Source organism: Thunnus albacares, chromosome 3 (assembly GCF_914725855.1).
Source record: "Thunnus albacares chromosome 3, fThuAlb1.1, whole genome shotgun sequence".
NCBI classification, from domain to species: Eukaryota; Metazoa; Chordata; class Actinopteri; order Scombriformes; family Scombridae; genus Thunnus; species Thunnus albacares.
The window spans coordinates 28,326,498-28,349,363 of NC_058108.1; the positions used below are offsets into that span (position 1 = coordinate 28,326,498).

At 41.8% G+C, this 22,866-nt stretch overlaps 1 protein-coding gene across 1 annotated transcript in view; it reads left to right on the forward strand.

Annotated features, from left to right (window-relative positions):
- The window catches only part of myo15ab (myosin XVAb), a 51,910-nt gene that overhangs the window by 7,138 nt on the left and 21,906 nt on the right, over positions 1-22,866 (forward strand). Inside the window, exons 5-43 of the mRNA XM_044347465.1 lie at positions 91-2,334; positions 2,475-2,594; positions 2,734-3,051; positions 3,341-3,538; positions 3,671-3,912; positions 5,157-5,550; positions 5,880-5,962; positions 6,506-6,569; positions 6,695-6,804; positions 7,510-7,584; positions 7,819-7,909; positions 8,025-8,030; positions 8,122-8,225; positions 8,866-8,929; positions 9,368-9,481; positions 11,021-11,182; positions 11,343-11,456; positions 11,560-11,618; positions 11,946-12,069; positions 12,186-12,281; positions 13,015-13,146; positions 13,800-13,925; positions 14,847-14,924; positions 15,259-15,410; positions 16,493-16,538; positions 16,667-16,791; positions 17,338-17,455; positions 17,607-17,782; positions 18,659-18,743; positions 18,847-18,879; positions 18,995-19,076; positions 19,292-19,422; positions 19,617-19,712; positions 20,130-20,258; positions 20,378-20,484; positions 20,653-20,831; positions 21,847-21,919; positions 22,113-22,304; positions 22,417-22,499. Coding sequence (XP_044203400.1) covers positions 91-2,334; positions 2,475-2,594; positions 2,734-3,051; positions 3,341-3,538; positions 3,671-3,912; positions 5,157-5,550; positions 5,880-5,962; positions 6,506-6,569; positions 6,695-6,804; positions 7,510-7,584; positions 7,819-7,909; positions 8,025-8,030; positions 8,122-8,225; positions 8,866-8,929; positions 9,368-9,481; positions 11,021-11,182; positions 11,343-11,456; positions 11,560-11,618; positions 11,946-12,069; positions 12,186-12,281; positions 13,015-13,146; positions 13,800-13,925; positions 14,847-14,924; positions 15,259-15,410; positions 16,493-16,538; positions 16,667-16,791; positions 17,338-17,455; positions 17,607-17,782; positions 18,659-18,743; positions 18,847-18,879; positions 18,995-19,076; positions 19,292-19,422; positions 19,617-19,712; positions 20,130-20,258; positions 20,378-20,484; positions 20,653-20,831; positions 21,847-21,919; positions 22,113-22,304; positions 22,417-22,499 — 6,925 coding nt within the window. The remainder of the gene's footprint in view (positions 1-90; positions 2,335-2,474; positions 2,595-2,733; positions 3,052-3,340; positions 3,539-3,670; positions 3,913-5,156; positions 5,551-5,879; positions 5,963-6,505; positions 6,570-6,694; positions 6,805-7,509; positions 7,585-7,818; positions 7,910-8,024; positions 8,031-8,121; positions 8,226-8,865; positions 8,930-9,367; positions 9,482-11,020; positions 11,183-11,342; positions 11,457-11,559; positions 11,619-11,945; positions 12,070-12,185; positions 12,282-13,014; positions 13,147-13,799; positions 13,926-14,846; positions 14,925-15,258; positions 15,411-16,492; positions 16,539-16,666; positions 16,792-17,337; positions 17,456-17,606; positions 17,783-18,658; positions 18,744-18,846; positions 18,880-18,994; positions 19,077-19,291; positions 19,423-19,616; positions 19,713-20,129; positions 20,259-20,377; positions 20,485-20,652; positions 20,832-21,846; positions 21,920-22,112; positions 22,305-22,416; positions 22,500-22,866) is intronic.

Genomic DNA, 22,866 nt, shown 5'->3' on the forward strand with positions numbered 1-22,866 from the left:
CGCCACCCCATTTTTTATCATTGTTAATGATTACATTCTCCTCTTTAAATTCTCCACTTATTTTACACAATTTTTGTTGTGTTTTTCCAGCAGCAGATGATGACAGACCCAATGGTGATTTCACAGCAACAGGGTTATGGCCCACCATTAATACCTACTCCAACTGCTATGATTATTAAGCAAGCAAATATGTCCCCCCTTCCTGCCCGGCGCCTGCAGCCCTCTCCAACTCCATCCCGCCGCTCTGTCATCATGCCCTCCCCACAGATGCAGCGCTATCCCTCTGCCATGGCTTCTCCAGTACCCTCCCCTATGCTTCCACAGAGACGAAGCCCCTCCCCACAACCATCCATGAGGAGTGGGTTCATTAATGCCCAAAGACCCCCTTCTGTCATGTCAAGAGGGATTTCACCTCCTTCCTCCCTCATGGCTTCCCCCATCACCCGTCGTAGAATGCAACCTCAGAGGTCACCGCCTCCCCTGGCAAGGGGACCCTCACCCTCTCTCTCTACCCAAGCCTCCATGATTCGGCGTAGTCCACCACCTTCACCAAGAGCCTCAATTAGGCAACATTCTCCACCCCCATCACCCCGTGCTTCCATAAGGAGGCGGAGTCCCCCATCATCACCCACTCCTGCCCACAGCCCATTTGGTGGGAGAAAGATGTATAGGCCACCCTCCCCTCCCCACTCCCCTGGTCATGCATCTCCCCCTCTCTCTCCACACCTCAGTAGAAGGCCATCTCCCTCTCCCTCCCCATCTCGTCGCAGTTTATCCCCTGCAGGACCTAGGCCTGCCCCATCATCTCCTACCCTTTCTCGTCGCTCAACTCGGCTGCTCAGGGACCCCACTCCATTGGCCAGGCCTAGGATGGGGGGAAATGTTCCCTTAGGTACTGTTCGGCCCTCCCCTATGGGTCTCCGGGGACGTCCAGTGCCCCCACCCACACAGAATGTGCGTCCATTCCGTCCCTCCTCCATACGAAGCAATGGATCTTCTGTTCTCACAGTGGACTCCTCCCTCCTCTCCTCTCCTTTCCACTCCCCTCACATGGTCCACCGTGTTCCCCTGGGGAGGAGAGAATCTGGCCGATTTCCTCCTCGCCCCATGGCTCGAGGACGTCCCCTCATGGCCCAGCAGTCTATGAGAAGGAGGCCTCCCGTGTCGCCACAGCCCTCCCTTAAGCATATGCCACATCCTGCATCCCCACGCCTCTCTCCTCGACTTTCTCGTCAGTCTTCACCCCTCTTGCCCCCTCGAGCTGCTCATCCAACCACTTATGCATCAGAAACGTATGTGTCTGGCCCCTATGCTGATCCTTATACTGAGCAGTCTCATCAGTTTGTCGCCCCCTCTTCTCCCAATTTATCTCGTGCTTTGCAGAACCAGGCTATCCGACAGGCCTCTTTCTCTTCTCCTCTTGGCCCAGAGGCAGCCCAGATGGTAGGTATGACTACCGAATATGCAGACCCTCATGTTCCCTCATCCCCTATGCTTTCTGCTGCAATGCAAAACCAGGCTATTCGAGATGCTTCCTATGTTTCCCCACTGCAGAGACCAATGTCACCTTATGAGCAGCCTATGGCCCCTTCCTCTCCCATGTTGTCTGGGGCTCTGCAGAATCAAGCTGTACGAGATGCCTCCTATGTCTCTCCTTTGCAAAGGCCAATATCACCGTATGAACAGCTTATGCCTCCTTCATCGCCAATGCTGTCTGGAGCTCTGCAAAACCAAGCAATAAGAGAAGCATCCTATGTGTCTCCTCTTCAAAGACCTCAGTCCCCATATGCCCCATCTGTACCCTCATCTCCAATGCTATCTGGAGCCATGAGACATGGTCCGGCACTAAGGGGTGTGGCTTCTTATCAGACTCCACATCTCCGCTCACCATATGGACCAACTGTTGTTACTCCATATGAATATATCACTGAGCCTGGCCCGGCACCACTGCTCCATGATGCTTTACAGTACAGGTCTGATTTGCAGAATGTCACATCTTTGAGATCTCCAATGATGCAACGCCGTAACCCTTATGCACCAACTGGGCCTCAGGTCCACAGCGCACTACAACAGAACCCAAACCTCCGCCATGCATCTTATCGGACACCTGTGCAATTTAGATGGCCTTCCTATGGGCCCCCACCACCCTCTTCACCAATGTTAGGAAGTGCCCTACACAACCCACAGTTGATGCAGGCATCGTACCGGCTTCCAGATGGAACCTTCGTGTCACCATATACAGATTCACGTTCTTCCCCAATGCTCAGCCGTGCCTTGCAAAACGAGCAAGTCCGCGGAGCCTCGTACACCTTGCCTGATGGATCAGTTATCAGGGTAGATATAAAAGGAGAATGTCAAAATAACTATGCAACCTCATATGTATGTTTGTCTACATACAATGTAACAATATCAATAAAAATTGCATTATTACAATTGTACTCTCTCTAAATCACTCCCCACTCCCACCCACACAGGACCCACGTATACCCCAGAAGCCTATGTCTCCTAACCTTTCCAGAGCTCTTCAGAATGAGAGTATCAAGACTGCATCATATACTCTCCCTGATGGCACCATTATAGACCCTAGACAGCAGGTAACCAATAACTCTTTATCCTTTACTTTAATGGAATTCACCTTTTATTGTAATTTCCTCTCTTCTCGCTACCTACCATAACTGTGCATTAGTTAAAGTTAGTGATAGTTTTCTGGCTCTGCTCTCCTTCCTTGTGCAGCAACCAATTTCCCCAGACCTGGCTAAGGCCCTAAACAACCCAGCTCTGCGTGAAGCCTCCTTTTCTCTCCCTGATGGTACCATTGTGATTGACCCCAAGAAACAGAAGTCCCCAAACCTTACAGCAGCACTTCAGAACCCTCACCTGAAAAATGCATCGTTCACACTACCAGATGGTACTATCATCATTGATCCATGGAAACCTATCACTCCAAACCTGTCTGAAGCCCTCCAAAAGTCTGCCCTTCGAAATGCCTCCTTCACCCTACCAGAAGGAGTTCGTGACCCCAATTTACCCATGTCTCCAAACCTGGCAAAGGTTAGCCATGCATTTAAACTCTTTGGATTTTTATGTTTCCCTTTACTTTCACATTACCTGTTACTTTTGTGTGTGTGTTGATCTATTACTCTTTGAGAAGGGCACAGGGACAGGGATTTTAAAAAGTTTCCACTAATCAATGTAGTTTTTGTTTTGCTAATAATGATTGGAAATAAAATGTACTAAGCTTCTTCTCTAATTCTACTGAAGATTAATTGACTTTGTTTCAGTTGCACTTATTTAACCTTTCTGGCTTACCCTACCTAAACCCAGCTGTTGTAATACTTAGGCACTCGATAACCCAGCCTTGAAAGGAGCTTCATTCACCCTCCCAGATGGAACTATTATAGTTGACCCAAGAAAACCAAAGACCCCCAACCTGGCAGCTGCCCTGCAGAACCCCTACCTTAAGGGCGTGTCCTACACCCTGCCTGATGGAACCATCATCATTGACCCAAGGAAACCAGTCGCCCCTGATCTGTCTAAAGTGTGTACCTGTTTAGTTAACCTTAATTTAATTTGTCTACATTACCAGTCTGTTTTATTGGCACCTTTAAGTTAAACATAACAGCCTTTAATAACATTTAATAATCTGATTTCCTGTTCCTGCCACCTGCAGGCTCTTGCAAATCAAAACATTCGTAATGCATCATACCAGCTCCCTGATGGTTCCCTGGTTATTCCTGGTCAGGAGCCCTCCACTCCAAACCTTGCTGGTGCTCTAAGACAGAACAAAGCACTTCGTTCTGCAGGTCTTTTTCATCTGTCGGAAAACTCTGTACTGTCAGGGGCACCCAAACCCACCGCCCCTAACCTCACCTCTGCACTGCAGAAAGGGGACATGCGTGGCATCAGTTACAGGTAAGGAAAAACACTATTAATGGAAACTAGGATATAGAATTACCTGAGAGGCTTATCCAGGCGTTGCACAGAATTGTTGTTGGAAAAAGAATCTGAAAGCAAGGCGTTAACTTTTGCCAATGAAGAATGAAATTCACATAAGGATTTTCAACAAAAAGTTCCGGCAACGAAACTCAGAAACGAAACTGGGAACTGAAAGTCCTCTTTGTGTATATAACAGCAGCATTTGAAATTTTCATACATGAGAAAACAACAACCCAAAGTCATCCTGTTGTTATTTAGTGCTGTGTGCCTCCGATGTTTGAGTTGGATGTAATGAATGAATGAAAAGGAGACATACAGTAAGGGAGGAAAATGAGACTGAAAACACCACAGTCTCTGTCTACAAAGCAGACGATCTGCCGACAGTTTGATGGTAATTCTTTTTCGCTTTAGTATATAACCTCCATGAAACTATCTGCAAATAAAGTTTTATTTCTCTTGTTCCCGCACTTTGTTCTCTCACGGCTGCTTTCTCTCTATCATAAACTCCCTACGTCTTTTGACTTGAGCTCCCTCTCTCTCTTTGCTTGTGCATACAGCTCGTTCAAACAGCTCGTTCACACTTTCCCTCTCTTTTTATCTTGTTTTTTTATTAGTGCTCTTTTATGAATTAAGCTCTTTTAGTTGCCAAGACAACAACAAGGCCTAACTTTGTTTTGTTTTTTATTGAAGATAATTTTTTGGCTTTTTGCCTTTATTGGACAGTGGATAGTGAAGTGTCAGACAGGAAACAAGGGGAGAGAGATGGGTATGACATACAACAAAGGTTTGGCTGGAATTGAACCAGGGACGTTGCAGATATGTGGCATGCAGTAACCAATCAGCAACTTTGTTTTTAACATTAATAAACATCTAGAAATGTCCTCCCCTCCTAATATTGATACTAGAGTACACAATTCTACAGGAAAGAAAGATGAAAGTGCAGAGAAAGACAGGAAACAGAGACAGGGCAGAGACGGGTATGATACGCAACAATGGTCCACAGTCATAATCGAACTGCTGAGGCCATGTGGCACATGTCCCAACCAGTAGACCACCGGGGTCCCTGGGGAAGTTCTTGTGGTGGAAACACGATATATATAGAAAAGACTCATGAATTTCCATTTGCATCACAATTATATCACAATTCAGCATATTTTGGTCAATATTTGTAACATGTGTTACATGTTCTTTAATGAGGAGACCCATTCCTTGCTCCACAGGTTGCCAGATAGCTCTCTTCTCACACGACGGTTCCACAACCCGAAGCTGGGTGATGCTATCCAAAACCAGCAGCTTCGCTATGCCTCATACAGGGCACCAACAGGACTGCAGGGTCCAGATAATTGCTATGCTGTGGTTCCTCCCTACGGGCCACAGTCAGGCCACTGGGCCAGGGATGCTCAAGGAGGAGGGGAAGGAGGAGAGGATGTTTGGGCAGCTGAGAGAGTTTTGCCACACGGGACAGTCCAGAATCTGTCAAAGTGGTCCATGTACAGAGAAGACGGCATGTTGGAAGGATATTTACCCTCACCTCGAATTGTGGATGGGCAGCCTCAGGATCCAGACTGGACTCCTGACAGAGAGAGGGTACCTGGTCAAAGCTGGTATGACAAGGTAGCTAACAAACTTCACAAATTCATTTTTTGGATGATGAGGAGTTCTTTATAATTTTTTATTACATTTTATAGACAACTATTTAGGACAGGAATGAGTGTACAGAGATATAGACACAATTCAAAGAATAATACTGAAGCATGTAAAAGCTGGAAGCTGAACAATGAACATTTTCCTGTAAAGTTCACAAACAAAAATATGAGAATTTCTGGTCATCTCACATCATTTCTGCATCAAGCGATGACTATATCCCTCAAGCTGTTACAATGTTGCATGACAGTATTAGACTAATTACATACCATAATGTGTGTATGTGTGTGTGTGTCCAGATCTACTCTATCCTAAGCATGCCCACAACAGGCCAAAGGGTGAAACGCTGGGCAGAGGGAATGGAGGACATGACACAGCTCCCGTAAGCTCAATCCAATATTAACAAACAGCCTCACAGCTTGTTCACTCATGTCACAGGCTTACAGGCATTTTGATGCTCCAGTGTAGACCATGACAGGTCATTTCAATGCAGATCCTTTCAGTTTCTTCAAGCAGCAATTCACTTTGTGTGTGTCTCCCAGTATGCCTGAAGGTTTTTAAATCATTGAAAACGTAGGGGTTTCAGAAAGAGATCTCTAGCATTAAGTATGTTAAGTATTTAAGTAGTTTATTAAAATGTAAATGCAACACCCGTGCAGATGTTTATCTTAAAGTCATCACTTCACATCCAAAGGAAACCCCTTCATGAGATATTTGTGTTCAGTAATCAGCAGTTTCAAAGACATTATTTCAAAATCATTTCTTGACTTGTTCAAAAAAAAAGATCCCTCTATCTCAGAATTTTACCAATTTTCACAGAGAAGGACCTTTCAAAACCCTTAAGAAGTAATTCATATTAACCAAAGTGAGTGTGGGAATCCTGTATGTGCTCTGTACTCTCCATTTTCTGTGTGTTTAATTTCAGTGAGCTGAATGAGACCACAGTTCTGATGAACCTGAAGAAACGCTACGACCAGGAACTCGTATATGTATGCTTAATTTCTAATATGCAGATGAAATAACTTTTAAATACAATCTAAAAGTCATGGAGATACCAGTTGTATCCATGTATCCACTGTCTGTCTTTTTCTTTTTTTCTCTTCCCTCCACACAGACCTACATAGGTAGCATCCTCGTGTCTGTGAACCCCTACAAGCTGCTCAACATTTACGGCACAGACGTGGTACTTCAATATGAGGGCTGTGGCCTGAGTGACAACCCTCCGTAAGACCTGGGAGTTTGTGTGTATATGTGTGTCCAAGCTATTTGCCCATGAGCTTAAGCATAACCTAACCGCCTCGGTGGAGGTTATGTTTTCAATCCAGATTGTTTGTTAAGAGGATATGTGAAAATCTTGTCAGCAGATTCCAGTTAAATTTGGTGGAAAGCTGGCCAAAGAACAAGTAATTAGTTCTTTTTGCTGATTCGGAATATTTACACAATTTTCTCATGAACTACTGCACTTATTTGAGTGAAAAAAATCAGATTTATGTATCTCATTATTTTCAGCATATGTACTTTTATGCAGATTCAGTTTAACATTTTCTATTATAATTGAAATAACATATTTAGGAATAAGCTCTCAGAGTACTTTTTATTGCTGAATAGAGTAGATAAGCATAACTCTCTAACCTTTAACTTTGCCGTTGAGACTGTGTGTGATTGCACTGTTGTACTACATCTGTCTACATGTGTCGAAACTGTGCTCTGAGATACAGTATGGTGGTAAATAGAGGTGTAAATGCCAGCACTCTCAGGTGTTAGTAAGAGGTTCCTATTACACTGCCGTTGGTTGGTTGCCAAGGAAGAGTTTGGTTATGTATTTCACTACCACTTCACATCTACACACACACACACACAACACACACTTATGCAACCAATATGCATCTGGATGCATTTGTTCATTAAAAATGTTTTGTTGTGTTGCAGCCATCTTTTTGCCATTGCTAATTTCTCATATACCACCATGATGGATGCCAAAAAGGACCAGTGTATTGTGATCAGGTATGAAATGCTGTTGATAAACAGACTTTGGATGAGTAAGGCCTTGAATTGAATTACTTTGACAAAAACTCAAACCTGTCTTTTAAACAATGAAATGCTATTTTGAATTAAAAAATTAACCAGAGGGAAAGCAAACCACCTATGTTCTTACCGTTTTTATTATCCTGTCCAGAATGTGCTACTCTTTGTGAGTAATATAAAAGAAGTGCTGTTAAAGACTAACTGTTATTACAGCGGAGAAAGCGGGTCAGGAAAGACTGAAGCTACTAAACTGATCCTGCGTTACCTGACAGCCATACATCACAAACGCAACGTCACACAACAGGTAGATATCTGGTAGATTATATACCTAAAGGTACATGCATGCTAACACACACAGCTGTGGTCATTTAAGCTAACATATTCCTTTCTTCTCTTCTCTTTCCTTCATGTCCCATCAGATAGAGGTAAACTATTCTTTAAGTTGTTGGCTCTTATGTGAGCCACCATCCCTGTTAAAGGTAGCCATGGTAACATTTGCATGTGGTGATTGGTTAGATCCTAGAGGCTACGCCCCTGTTGGAGTCTTTTGGGAATGCCAAAACGGTGCGCAACGACAACTCCTCACGCTTTGGCAAGTTCATGCAGATCTACATGGAGGGGTAAGTAATTACAACTTCAACAAATACAGTCAAGAACTGAAGCAACATCAATAATAGTTTTAAATGTTTGTTTTTTTCTCATTTCTATATCAAACACAGCTACACATTGTAGAGCAGACCCAATATGAGATCACTTATATAATAGTCGTAGTTTAGAGGAAAAATCTTTAAAACTACAGCAAGCATGGCTGCAACAGTTAGTGGAAGTCCCTCTGGCCTTCCTGACTAAAAGAAGAAGGTTAGTGGACCAAAAAATGCTTAATTGATTTTCTTAATTAGAATTTAATTATTCTGAATTAAAATATAACATGTATGCCTGCATGTTATCTTAACCCTGAATAGGCTTGTGGTTACCCATGTGCATATTTGTGCACACACACGTGCACACACACACACACACACACACACAAACAGTAGGCTTAGTGGTGACTATGCCAACATGTCCCAGTAACACAGTTAGATGAGTAGTTGATCTTCTGCTAGAACTGTGACAGAGAAGATCCGAGCACATTACACATGCATGACCTGTTACTTAACTCGGACTCACTTTGAGTGTGTGTGCGTGTGTGTGTGTTTGTCTATGTGTGTGCATTGTTGCATGCATGTGTGTCTGTGTGCCTGCCTATGTGTAATTTACTAGGGGTGTAATCAGCGGTGCCATAACGTCTCAGTACCTGCTGGAGAAGTCCCGCATTGTCTTTCAGGTGAAAAACATAACACACACACACATGGACACACACACACACACACACACACACACATGGACACACACACACACACACACACACACACACACACACACACACACACAGCAGGTCAAGTGGAGTCTTCTTACAACTGAGTCACTGTGAGAAAGAGGAGATTCTAGAGGCAGACAGCATGAGAGGTGTCAAACATGTTGCTCTTTATCTAACTGTGTCTCTACCCACCCCAGTCTCTCCATCCATCCATCCATCCATCCATCCATCCATCCATCCATCCATCCATTCATCCATCCATCCATCCATCCAGTGTCCAATGTCTTTTATTACAGGACTAATTCAATCCAATAAACAAACCCACAACTACAGTTCTAAATTGTGGACTATGTGTGTGTGTGTGTGTGTGTGTATGTGTGTGTGTGTGTGTATGTTCATCCACAGGCCAAATCAGAGAGGAACTACCACATCTTCTATGAGATGTTGGCAGGTCTTCCTCCTCACGAGAAGCGCTCACTGTATCTGCAGGAAGCTGAGACTTACTACTATCTGAATCAGGTGCTCACAGAAATAGGAGCCACACTCCTGTCCACACACACACACACACACACACACACACACACACACACACACACACACACGCACGCACGCACGCACGCGCACACACACACACACACACACACACACACACACACACACACACACACACACACCGAGCACAGATAAGGAGTAGTCACTGTAATCAATTACGCAGTCATATTAACAAATGAGATGCCAATTTTTTGAAAACATGACATTTATTCTACAAAGTGATTAATGGCACAAACTTATTGTGGTACATGAATACAAAGTGAGTAACCTTTGCAGCCTGGAGTATCTGTATTTCAGATATATTGAGTGAGAAATATGATTTGCAGATTTTGTACACAAAATGGATAAAGAACTTGTTACTGTGTGTATCTAGTGAAGCTTTATTGATTGATGTATGACTTGTATAAGACCTAGTTTTGTGTAACTGCATGGCAAAGTTGGTCTCCTCTGTTTTGATCCACATAGAAATATTTTGATATTTGATAGACTTTTGTGATCTCTTGGCTTTTCCTTTAACGCTACCAGCAAGTTGACATTTGTGGTTTTGAGTAAAATGTAATTTGGTGCATGTTCATGTTCCCCACAGGATGAATTGTAGTAACTTTGGTAATCCCTTAGTTTTCATCTAGTGCCATCATCAATTTAAATGTTTAACTTGTCCAAAACTTTATAAGCAAATACCTGCAAAAGTAAAGACATTGCCATCAGCCTCAGCAGCACTTTGTGTTTAGTGCTAATTCGCTAATATGCTAAACTAAAATGGTGAACATGGCAAACGTTATACCTACTTAACATCTGCATGTTGCATGTTAGCATTGTCATTGTGACCATGTTAGCAGGCTGTCATTAGCATTTAGCTCAAAGCACCACTGTGTCTAAACACAGCCTTGCAGAGCCACTAGCATGGCTGTAGACTCTTGAACTTGTTTATTTATTCTTATCACATTAATTATCTTGTGACCCCTCAGATTTATCTTGTGTTATTGAGTATGTAGAGCTTCAAGTTGTTCCACAGAACTTTTAATATGAGTTTTCCTTTATAGAAACTGACTTGTGGTATGTTGAACCAATATTCAGGTTAACGTTATTTCTTTGATGACGTGTTCTTGCACTCCCACTTAATGAGATGAAACAATAATCAACATGTGCTCATCCCAGTCACGCCAATGTCAATCAATGATCTTTGACTATTTACATTGATACTGGTTTGTGAGTTTGTGGGTACTACAAGCACTTGTGGCTTATTTTCTAAAGTGTAACTTAACACTAGGCTGAAAAGTTGGTGAGAAGTGCGCTCTGTTGCATCAGTAACTGCACCCATTAGTTATGTCACAGTGTACTGTCACACCCTGAAGCAGACTTTTACATCACTGCAGCAAGGTGAGAAGTTAAGTTAGCAAAAACAAGACTTTCAGCTGCTGATTTAAAGTTACACTTTAATTACAGCTGTGATTAAACAGGCTAAGTATGTTGTTGTTAACTGTGTATGTGTGTACATGAGTGCAGGGAGGGGACTGTACCATAGAGGGGAAGGATGACGGGGAGGACTTCAGGCGACTGCTGAGTGCCATGGACATCCTGTGTTTCACTCCAGAGGAGCAAAACGGCATCTACAGGCTTCTCTCCTCTGTCCTTCATCTGGGGAACGTCTTCTTTCAGCCACACCAGGTCTCTCTGTCGCTCGCACACACACACACACACAAACACACACACAAATGGGCTACATAAATGCATTTAGTTTCACGGCTGAATGGTAATGATGATGTTGATTAATGATGGTAATAATGAATGTCATTGCCTCCGTATGTGTGTGTGCACATCCCTGCAGACTGAAGGTCAGGAGGTTGCGTCAGTGGTGAGCGCACAGGAGATCAGGGTGGTAGCTGAGCTGCTGCAGGTCTCACCTGACGGCCTGCAGAAGTCTGTCACCTTCAAACTGACAGTAAGCAGAACACACTTCACATAAACAATCACAGCCACACATCTTAGATATAATTATTGAGATTATAAGGATTAAATAGATAACAGACGTGTTTGACCTCCAGGATACAGTACGGGAGAAGATCTACACTCCGCTCACAGTGGAGAGTGCTGTGGATGCCAGGTGGGTAAAAGTTGAATGTGGTATCTGTTAGATTAAACATTATGCACCTACTTGGAATAACCTGAAATAAAAGCCTTTCTGACAGTCTTGTCTGAAGCTTTTTCATGTGCTCATTTTTTTTTTTTTTTTTTTACTCGTTCTTTAAAATCATACCAGGAAACTGCTGAGAGGGAGTGAAGAGTCTTTGATATTCTCTTTCAGTCTTTGGTAGAGGCATGTGAGGACAAAGGACGTCAGGGCTGGGGAAGAGATTTTTCAGATGTCCTCTGTTTCCATAGGAACCGGGTTTTCTGTTTCCATAGAAACCTTATTGTGTGTTTTTCATAGAGATGCCGTTGCCAAGATCCTGTATTCGCTGCTGTTTAGTTGGCTGACAGAGCGCATCAACGGACGGGTCTACCCTCGCAACGAAGCCCTCTCCATCTCCATATTGGACATTTATGGATTTGAGGTCACACTAAAGAATATTGTCGCTCAGTAATCTTACAGCGCTGATGTGTCTCAGCTGACCTGTGATAACTAACCCGCCCAAAAACCCCCCCAATGTCTCCTCTCTTTACCCTCCAGGAGCTACAGGTGAACAGTTTTGAGCAGCTGTGCATAAACTACGCCAATGAAACTTTGCAGTTCTACTTTAACAGGGTCATCTTCCAGGAGGAACAGGTCAGGGAAACTGGAAGTTTTTTTTATTTTCAGACACATATTGGTATGTTCCCAGTTAAGTAAGGACTGATTTGGTGAGTTGTGTATCAAAATGTCTATCTAGACAGCTGGGTTACAACCGCACCAAATATGGGTGAGAAGTCAAAGTATCAAAGAATGTAAGACAACGCGGTATGATTGTTGTTTAAACAGCATCTCAGCAACTATATTTCATTGTGAAACAGGTCCTAACTGTTGTCAGATTTTGTTAGTAACCTGACTTCTTGTATGCATGTTCAGTACTGATTGAAATGCTGTTGAAACAACATTAAGATGTAACTTAAAAAAAAAAACATTTCAGACATATTTTGCCTGGTTGTAAACAAACGTCTGGATCTTTTGACCTTCAAAACACCAAATTAATGCTGATTGGGTTAATACACGTATGTCTGGATCCTTAAATCAGAGCAATTTCAACCCAACTATACTTTTGTTTCTAGTTAAGCGCCAAGAAAAGATTCAGTAGCGTTAAAAAAGTATTAACGTAGAGTCAAAAGATACAGAACCTTGTTTGTAACCGGACTCTCATGAATTTCAGAACAGCTTTCATGAACTCACAAGGTCATTAAATCTCACAAACCAACAGTACTTACAACTACAGTGAAAACTGGAAACAACCAACAGTGGCGTTAGAGGAGCTTTATATACACCAACCTGTTGAACTTTACAGTTGTTTTGTTGCTGTGCTGCGTAGGAGGAGTACATGCGGGAGCAGATCGAGTGGCAGCAGCAGCCCTTCAGCCACAACCAGGCCTGCCTTGACCTCATTGCTGCAAAGCCTCATGGGATACTGCGCATACTAGATGACCAGTGCGGTTTCCCTCAGGTAAACCAAAGACATAGGTGTTCTCTAAAATTGAATAATAAAGCTGATATTGATGTGAGTTAATTGAAAATAAGATTGACTGATTCAAACAATACTTAATTAAAGCAAAGGGTTGTTAATAATTCATTACTCAATCCAAAGTCAAACAAACAATTAGCCGAGGCAGACACCCGTGGAGAACAAATGTACTTAAAATGAAGTTAGATTGGATCACGAGAAACTTATAACTGCATTATTTAGGTGTATTGTGGGGAAAAAAAGGCAACAGCCAACAATAAGTCATCCGAATACTCAAGAAATTGAGTTAAGAAAAAAAAAAATCTCCCATATTGGATTTCTCATAAACCAGGAGGCTGAAGCGTATAATAAGCCAGCTACGATCAATACAAAACTATCCCACATACTCACTTAATTGCCTACCTGCTGCTGTCGGCTCCTAACGTAAGACGATAACTGAGCTCATATTGAGATAAACGTCTTATAAAGTGTCTCTGATGCTTAAAGTGAAATATGAACACGGTGTTATATGTCTGAGACTATCTGCTGCGCAACACACACACACACACACACACACACGGGCAACATGTGTTTGTGCTGTAGACATTTAGTTTCCACTGCTCACCAACCATTAACTGTCTCCTCATCATCGCTAGGCAACAGACCACACCTTCCTTCAGAAGTGCCACTATCACCATGGTAACAACCCGCTGTATGCCAGGCCAAAGATGCCACTGCCAGAGTTCACCCTGAAACACTATGCTGGGAAGGTCGACTACCAGGTATCTTTCTTTTTCTTTCTTTCTTTCTTTCTTTCTTTCTTTCTTTCTTTCTTTCTTTCTTTCTTTCTTTCTTTCTTTCTTTGTCTTCCTTCCTTCCTTCCTTTATTTTATATTTGTAACAATTTAAAGATATTTTACAAAATAAAATGAGAAGCAAACATCAACAAATCACAGAAACCAAGTGGATTGTACATTTCTTACTTATAACCAGGTCAGGAAATGATATTGTTGTTTGTAGTAAAGTTGATTCATTTCTCCCATTTTGTTATTTGTCATGGAAAATGTCAGTTTTTCCTTCACAAATATTTCCCTCACTATGTCCATCTTGAATCTTCCTTTTCACACCAGTTCTTAGTTGTTGCCCTTTTAAAGGCAACCAGTAAAATTTTATTCAGATATTCGTTCTTGTTACTTCTTCATGGGTTATCAAACTTTGATGCAATATCTCGCTGTCTTCAGGGACCTTATAACCTCCAATGTCTCTTAAGGTCAAAAATATATTCTCTCAAAACATGTAAATCTTTTGATGTGGGAATTATTAGTATTCATGTGCCCACACAGTCTCCCAACACTGCTGCTGAGTATAAAGTTGTTGAATGAAAAAATGAATAAAATTCTTCCAGCCAAAAATCCCAACATTTCCTTGAATTTATAGACAGTTTTGTTACACACATAGATTTGAATCCCCCAAAGCCAATCCATCTCTGATATCTCTACATTCAGTTATGATTGATTATCATCGTGTACGTGTTATAAATAAAATGCCTTCATCAATTTATTAAAATTCATGAATTCTCTACAGTAGCTTAGATTAATGTGCACAGGGCTGCTGCATCTTTGTCTCTCCAACATTTAAATGTGATATTAAAAGTTCCTGGTTGAGATTTTGTCATAAAACTTTCCTGATGTTTTGTGGTGCAGGTTCACAAGTTCTTGGATAAGAACTTCGACATGGTCCGCCAGGATGTCTTAGACCTCTTCATGCAGAGCAAGAACAGAGTGAGATGTGCAAATATTTCTTTTTATCTTATGAGTTACTCTCTTTTATTGTTCAAACATGTATTCCTCATTCCTTACTAGTGAAAGTAAGCGTACACACTCATTTTTAATTACGTTTATGTGTTATGATTGTTACTCGTCATCTGTGGTTTTCACAATACAGTTGTGTGTTTTGACTTGTCCTTGATTTAGTGTTTTAAGTATCAATAATGAATGCAAATATATACAAACACAGTATCATCCACCTATTAGATGATACTCGGTGTTGATTCTTCACTCTTCAACCTTGTTTTGTCCTCTATTTGTATTTTTGCATGTGTTTGTGTGTGCACAGATGGTATCCAGCCTCTTCCTGAAGCACTCAGAGTCTGTGTCCCAGCAGCGGTCTAACGTGCGGCGCAGTAGCACAGCTCGTCGTTATCAGGCCAACACAGTCAGCGCAAAGTTCCAGAGCAGCCTGCAGGAGTTGCTGGAGAAGATGGAAAGGTTTTAGTAAAACAACACACAATGGGAAAATGGCAAAACTGTGTTCAAAACCAGCTCCTTACAGAGTTCTACCCATTATATTCATTTTCCTCCAAATTATTTGAGTGCACAATGTATGACAATGTAGCGCCCTAAAACATTCTCACAATGCTTTGCTCATGAGATGAAAGTCATGGCAAGTATACTTACTGTATATAATAGTGCATCTATCAGTGGTGACACAAAAATGATGACTGTAAGTGTCTGACACGGCTGAGAGATGCTGTGAGATATAAAGAGTGTTTATGATTTAGGGAATAGAGAATGAGCGAAAGTTACAGCCCAAATCTACAGTATAATATATATTATGGACTTGTGTCTAAATAGACAATGAGTTTTGAACAATTAGTCAGTGTTTGCAGGAGTCATTTATGGAGTCATTTTGGAAGATACATTTTATTTGCTTAAAGGGGATATATCATGCTTTATGTGATTTTCTGTTATGTTGGATGTCTATGTTGTTTGCAATGTTACCTCTACTTCCTCCTCGTGATCCCATCAGATTTTACACATGTGCCCACAACAATTGCTGCTTTGGGTTGTTCACTTTGTCCGCTCGCATATTTTGGATCAGATTTCGGCTCGAACATGTAGAAAAAGAAGTGGAATCCTACTACTACTGTTGGTTTACGTAGCCTCTCGAGCTGCTGGAAGTCTGCCGAGATGTAGCTTCCAGAAACTAACCAATCGGAATCGGAGTGGGCTCATTGGGAGGGGGGTCTTAAAGAGACAAGAAACGGCTGCATAACGGGCAACTATAACATAAGATAAGATGTTTGAACTGTGAGCCATGCAAAGATATCCCAGTAGAGCTCCAGAATATAAATATAGACTTAGAAATGTGTGTGATATATCCCCTTTAATAGTTTCTCATATCAATAAAAACCTTTCAGTCTGAAAGAGTTCACACATAGCTCAAACAACTATAAAACATTATGCAGCCATGTTCTACCATTTTTATTCCAGTTGGAAAGTTGTCTTCCTTGCACAGGACAAATGTACTAAGCTTTTATCATCTATTCGTTCTCATCTATCTGTGACAGGTGTAACCCTTATTTTGTGCGATGCATCAAGCCAAACCATCATAAGGTATAAATTTACAAGTTGGTTGATGTGTGCAGGTTTGCGGTGGTAATTTGTATCATAATGGAAATGTAATATATGGCTCATGTGTGTGTGTTATTTGTGTATGTGTGTGTGTGTGTGTGTGTGTGTAGGAACCAGGAGTGTTTGACATGGAGCTGGTCACCACTCAGCTGCATTATTCTGGTATCATGGAGACCATCCATATACGGAGGGAAGGTTATCCAATCAGATTGCACTTTCACAGCTTCCTGTCCAGGTGGGTCATTTTGAACTGATCAAGTTTTTCCAGACGTACAAAATTTTACATTACACATATTTGAGGAGAATATTCAGCTCATACAGAAGCTGAAATATAATATAAATTACCCCAACGTCCCATTAAGTTTTCTTTCCTTTGAACAGTTGTTTATGCTCCTCTCTGAAACAGACATCTGGCACTTGTCAGCTCTAACAGTGGGAAACCAGCTGGATCAATTGATCTCTCAGCACCTCTGACCACTGGCTGCCAAAGTAGTCGTGCTTGATTTGAAAAACAGTCCCAGATCCCAACACTTATCCCAACAGTCAATTAGATTCACACTAGCACAGCTAAATACAAACAGTCCCCAATTCACAGTCAGAGTAACACTAAAACAAAACCAGTAATGACCTAAGTGACCTAAGAGACATATTCACACTGACAAGTGAAGACAAATACTACATCCCTCCATTTGATGTCATGGATTCTTATGTCTAAAATTACAACTATATTCAAACAGGATTGACATATTAAATGTGTGTGTGGGCGTGTGTGTGCACACAGGTATAAATCTCTGCTCTGTTTGAGGGATCTTCCACCAGCAGACGGAGAAAACTGTGTCATTATGCTTCACAAACTGGGCCCCGTCAAGAGAGGCTCGTATCAGCTGGGAGTCAGTAAGGTGAGCTCACTCAGTAACAAAATGCCCTTACACACACGTGTAAGCATAAACACACACACAAAACACAAGGTCTGATAAATCACACATAAAAAATAAACCTGTTGAATTTAGATTTGTGTGTATTTTCACTGTGTTTGCATGTGTGTGTTAGATTTTCCTGAAAGAGGAGCTGTACCAGCTGTTGGAGGGGAAGCGTGACCGCGTGTTGAACATCGCTGCCATAACGCTGCAGAGATACACCCGCACATTTTTTGTCAGAAAGAACTTTGTCAAGTTCAAATGCAATATGACCAACTTTGAAGCTCGCTGCAGAGGCTACCTGGCCAGGTAATGTCTACCTGAGATCAGTAGTTAATATAATGCTTGTGACTCTTAGATTTAATGTCTAATGACTCCTTAAAGAAAAGTGAAATAAGGTAAATATCAGCTAGTTTTCTTTACTTAAAAACATAAACGCATTCTGTTTATCTCAGGGGAGTCTTTTTTCCTGCCAGCCTAAAGTGAAGTTTTGAAACTGACACATCAGTGTTTTAGCTTTCACGCCGCTTGAGTCTGGAGTTTCAGTCCTGAGCTCGGCAAATCAGGCTTAAGCGTTTGGTTTCACAGAGCCAAATAGGTCAAAGCTTATCACAGACAACCCGCTTCTTTTGTCCTTGACATGAGGAGACTGAGCCAGAGGATTCAGGCTGTGTTCATCCATCAAACATGATGGATTTCTCTCTCACTGTCAGTCTGACAAACCCAGGAGACGTTACGCAAATTTCCATTTTATTCAAATGTGTAAAAATTCACTTACTGCCTTAATGAGGACATTAAAATGGCAATAAACTCAAGGTCAAACATTTTGAATCTGTAATAATATTTCAGAGATTGCTGATTACGCAATAATGAATTTGGTGAAATGACAGGTATTATTGCATTTTTAAAAACGTGCACTGAAACTATAACTAACTCTACAAGTGTGATCAACTCAAATCTTGCTACACTTATTGTACAATCGATACTAACCAAAGATATTAATGCTACAAAAAATATCAGGTTTTCTAACGCCTGCATTTTTCACAGGGGTGTTTGTGTTTTCATGTTATCAAATGTTTGTTCAAGCAAATTCTTACTTGAGCTTGCAACAACTCCTCCTTCCTTTACTTTTTCTCTGCTCTCTATCTTAATGAATAATTCATCTTATATTGTTTACCTGAACAGAAAAAAGTTTGCTCTGAGGAGGAAGTACCTCATGAGGTTTCGCTCCGCCGTTCTGCTTATCGTCAACCGGCAGCGTTACATGAGGGTATGCGCGCAGTGTTTCTGATGACGTTTACAATAACTGTTAGAAAGAAAATGAATAAAAAATGAACAAATGTGTGAAATTGATACTGTTGTCTTTCTGTCAGACAGTGGTGGAACCTGCAAGGAAGGCGGAGGAGGTGAGTGAGGGACAGAAAAAGGTTAAAGTGTCAGATTTTGAGAAAAAGATGTGGCATAAGTGTAATATAAATGTTTTTGTGTGTGTGTGTGTGTGTGTGTATTTGCAATGTGTAGGATCGCATCAATAGAGAAGTGGTGAATGTGACAACACTGCCTATCCCTGCTGAGCTGGCAGCCCTGCTGCAGGCAGCTTCAGGTGTGCACACACAAAGACACGCACATATATATATAACACTCAGTGATACCCAGTCAGTTATATGTGCTATAAATAAACTTCCATTACCGATGTTTGCAGGTGGGTTCGACAGTATTTACTGTTGTATTTATGTGATGACACATGTCCTGCTGTGTGTGTGTGTGTGTGTGTGTGTGTGTGTGTGTGTGTGTGTGTGTGTGTGTGTGTGTGTACAGGTGGTGAAGAGCTTCATTCTGATTGCTTGGCGGTGGTCCAGGCTCCAAAAGTTCAGGTTGAACCCCAGCTTACCCTGCCGCTGGATATCAACATCTACCTCATGACACATTACATCAGGGCCATATTTCGGGTACAAACATTCACACACACACACACACACACACACACACACACACACACACACACAGAAAACACAGTATTTATATGTGAAGGTTTGTGAAAAACAAAACTTTAAAATGTGTTTATGTATGGTTATCTGTAAGCACTGCGTGTGTGTATGTGTGTGTGTTTGTGTGTGTGTGTGTGTGTGTGTGTGTGTTGTAGGAGCCGTTGTTTGGGATGCTGACAGCCCCGCTGGAGAGTTCTCTGATCAGACTGGATGAGGAGCTGAAACAAGGATCCCTGAACATTTTCATTCTGGTACATGTTGCATTCACATGCTGCTGGGAAACATCAGCATCCACGACCTCCAAGTCAGCAGCTAAATAGCACTATGTCAGGATATTAAACCCAGACAGATTCACATGTCCAGCAGCTGCAAGTTTGATAAATAAAAGAAAAAAGCTAGCTATGTTAGTTAGTCTAACAGCTTACCATTGAAACTTGATTTTACCTCTGTGAGTTAGTGGGTTAAAACCTCTTTGAAAGTCAGGTACAATAATTTTCTCTGTCATGTACCTTTTGCAAAATGCTAACACATTAATACATCAAGTCCAAGCTATATATCTAGCTGTTTCAAAGCACCGTCAGAGAGCTTTACAACCTTTATACTGTAGGTGTAACTTGACCTTAAAGGTTTCAGAATGTGCTGTAAATCAGTGCCTGTGTTTTTGACAGATACTCAGGTTCATGGGTGATCCAAACCTGAATGGGGCTCAGGAGAATCTGTTTGGGAACTACATCATCCAGAGAGGGCTTGCCAATCCCAGCCTCAGAGATGAGATCTTGGTTCAAGTAGCCAATCAGGTGAGAGCCAGCTCAATTTTCTAGCCAATTAAACCCCAATTATGACAAACTAGAACACTTTGCTCATTATCTCAGACATTTTTTTTCCTTTTCCTTATTTTCTCTCTTTTCTCTGTTAGGTGTGGAGGAATCCCAACATTTTGAATTCAGAGCGTGGTTGGCTCCTCCTGTCCTCCTGTCTCTCTGCCTTCCTGCCTTCTCAAAGACTGGCCAAGTACCTGCTGAAGTAAGACACACGCTCAGACAGTAAAATATGTTGGCATTATAATTTATGGAAAATAATGACATTAATCTTTCTTTGTTTGGTCATATAATCTCTACTTTTCTGCAAATACCTATGTGTCTTTATATGCTTTTTCATCTGTTGCGCGCCTACTGTGTGTGCTTGTTGTAGGTTTGTTTCTGACTATGGGCCGGAGGGTTATGACTGTGTGTGTCAGCACCGTCTGCTCCAGGCTCTGCAGCGGCTGAATGTCGGGCCAGAGTACGCCCGGACCTACCCACCCTGTCTGCTGGAGTGGACCGCCAATCGCAAGAGAGCTCACACCGTCCTGCACATACACTGCTTCGATGGTGAGAAAACACACAAAACACATGTGACCCAGTGGCCAAAGAGAGTGATTTTATCTCATTTTCAGTTCCTGGGCTAGTTGGAAAGATTTGGATGGATAGAAATCAGAGAGCAAAGTGATCTTTTTACACAACATCTGCAGATCAGGTGCCCTTTAGCAAAGCGACACCATCTATGCAGATTCAACAGTGTTAGCAATTTATGCTGCCATTTTAGCCAGGTCATTTTTGTCAAATAAGATATTATATCTCAAGAGACTTCCTGGTTGAAAAAAAGTTAAATGAAATAACTTTTTATAAGATAAAGCAAGGCTGTAAATATAGAGAAAATATAACTGAATGCTTGTGTGTAACTTTCTGCCTCCCTTTAACTTAGAGAAAATTATTTTTTACTTGTATCTGCCTTTTTATTGCATTTATCTTTATTTTCTTTAAAGTATTTACTATCTTTCCATGAATAGATTTGTGTTATTAACAGTTTAAATCACAGGCTGCGACACTGCACAACTCTCAAACATGCAGAAAGCATTATAAACACAGACCGGTACTATGTGTCTATGTCAAAGTAAACTTCTCTTTGAGTTTCTCACTGACCCAACCTTACCTCTCTGTTTTTTGTTTTTTTTTACCTGAGCCCAGTCAATGTGTGCACTATTCAGCACGTAAGAGTTATCTGTCCCTCTCTCATTTCCTCCTCTCATCCAGCTAATCTGTCCTGTGGCCTTTTGGCAAGTCTACTGAGGATTAAACAACACCTGATACTCGCTCCGGTTCACTGGATGTGTTTGTGTCTGTTTGTGGGTGGTGGTGTCTGTGTGAATCTTCACAGACAGATGGGGGGGGGGACGTTGCCACTAACTTTTTGGTGTTATTTCATCATTTGAGTGAGATTGATTTTGATGCTTTATACCAATAAAACACCACACATCATTTTAAAGTTGTACTTCTTGTTGAGTAACTACTCGATTTCTGAATGTTCTGTTATTTTCATATTGAGACTAAGCTATTTGTCATTCAGGTGTGTCCTTCCTGTGTCCTCTACACTCCTGGACAACAGGAGAAGAGATGGCCAAAGACATCTTACAACACAGGTATTACCATTCTGTCAAATGTTTCCCGCATACAAGTACAATTTTGTGCTACAAAGACAGACTGAACAAAGGGAACTAAAGGAAAAAAACAACAATCAGGAGATCAGGTTTGAAGGTGTCTGTAAGTGTATTTGTGCGTGTGTGTGTGTGTGTGTGTGTGTGTGTGTGTGTGTGTGTGTGTGTGTGTGTGTAGGAGTGTGGTGGACGGCCGTCGAGGCTGGTCAGTGCTGCTGAAGGAGCCGGCTCAGTGGGTGGAGCTGGAGGGCTCGGACTACGTTCTGGATCTGATGTCAGACCTGGAGCTTCCTACTGACTTCCCCAAACACAGCAGCTACTTCATCATCTCAGCACAGGAACCGAGCAGAGTGCGGCCCAACGCCAGCATGTAAGACACACACACACACACACACACACACACAAACACACAAAATGTTTTAACTTATGTACATATTCAGTGGCTGCAGTCGTTTGAATTATTTTGTCTCACTGTTTTCTAGAAGCCTGTTGGGTGGCGGGTTTGATATGAATGATGATGTCTTATCTTCAGCCATAACTGGCTCAGATGGACTCATTAGCCAAGGTAGGCATGCAAACAAATGCATACATGCACATACATTGTTTTCCAAGTAGACCAGCTCTTTTCAAAGTCTGACAGTGTAGGACCCCCCTCAAAATTGAGACAACTGCACCCCCCTCCTGTCTCCATCTGTCTCTGTTAGTTATCTGTTGGCTACAATTTGAGCCAATTTTTTTTTTACATTTGTTTGAATATTTGGCAGACTGGCACCATTAAAAGTATGCTGAATTAGCTATTAGCAGCTATTAGCATTTGACTGAGTTATGACTTTTGACACAAATTGCGTCAATCAGGCACTTCAGGTTTTAAAGTATCATAATTGCATCCATGAGCTGAGAGTCACAACCGCAGCTGCAGCTACAACTGCTGA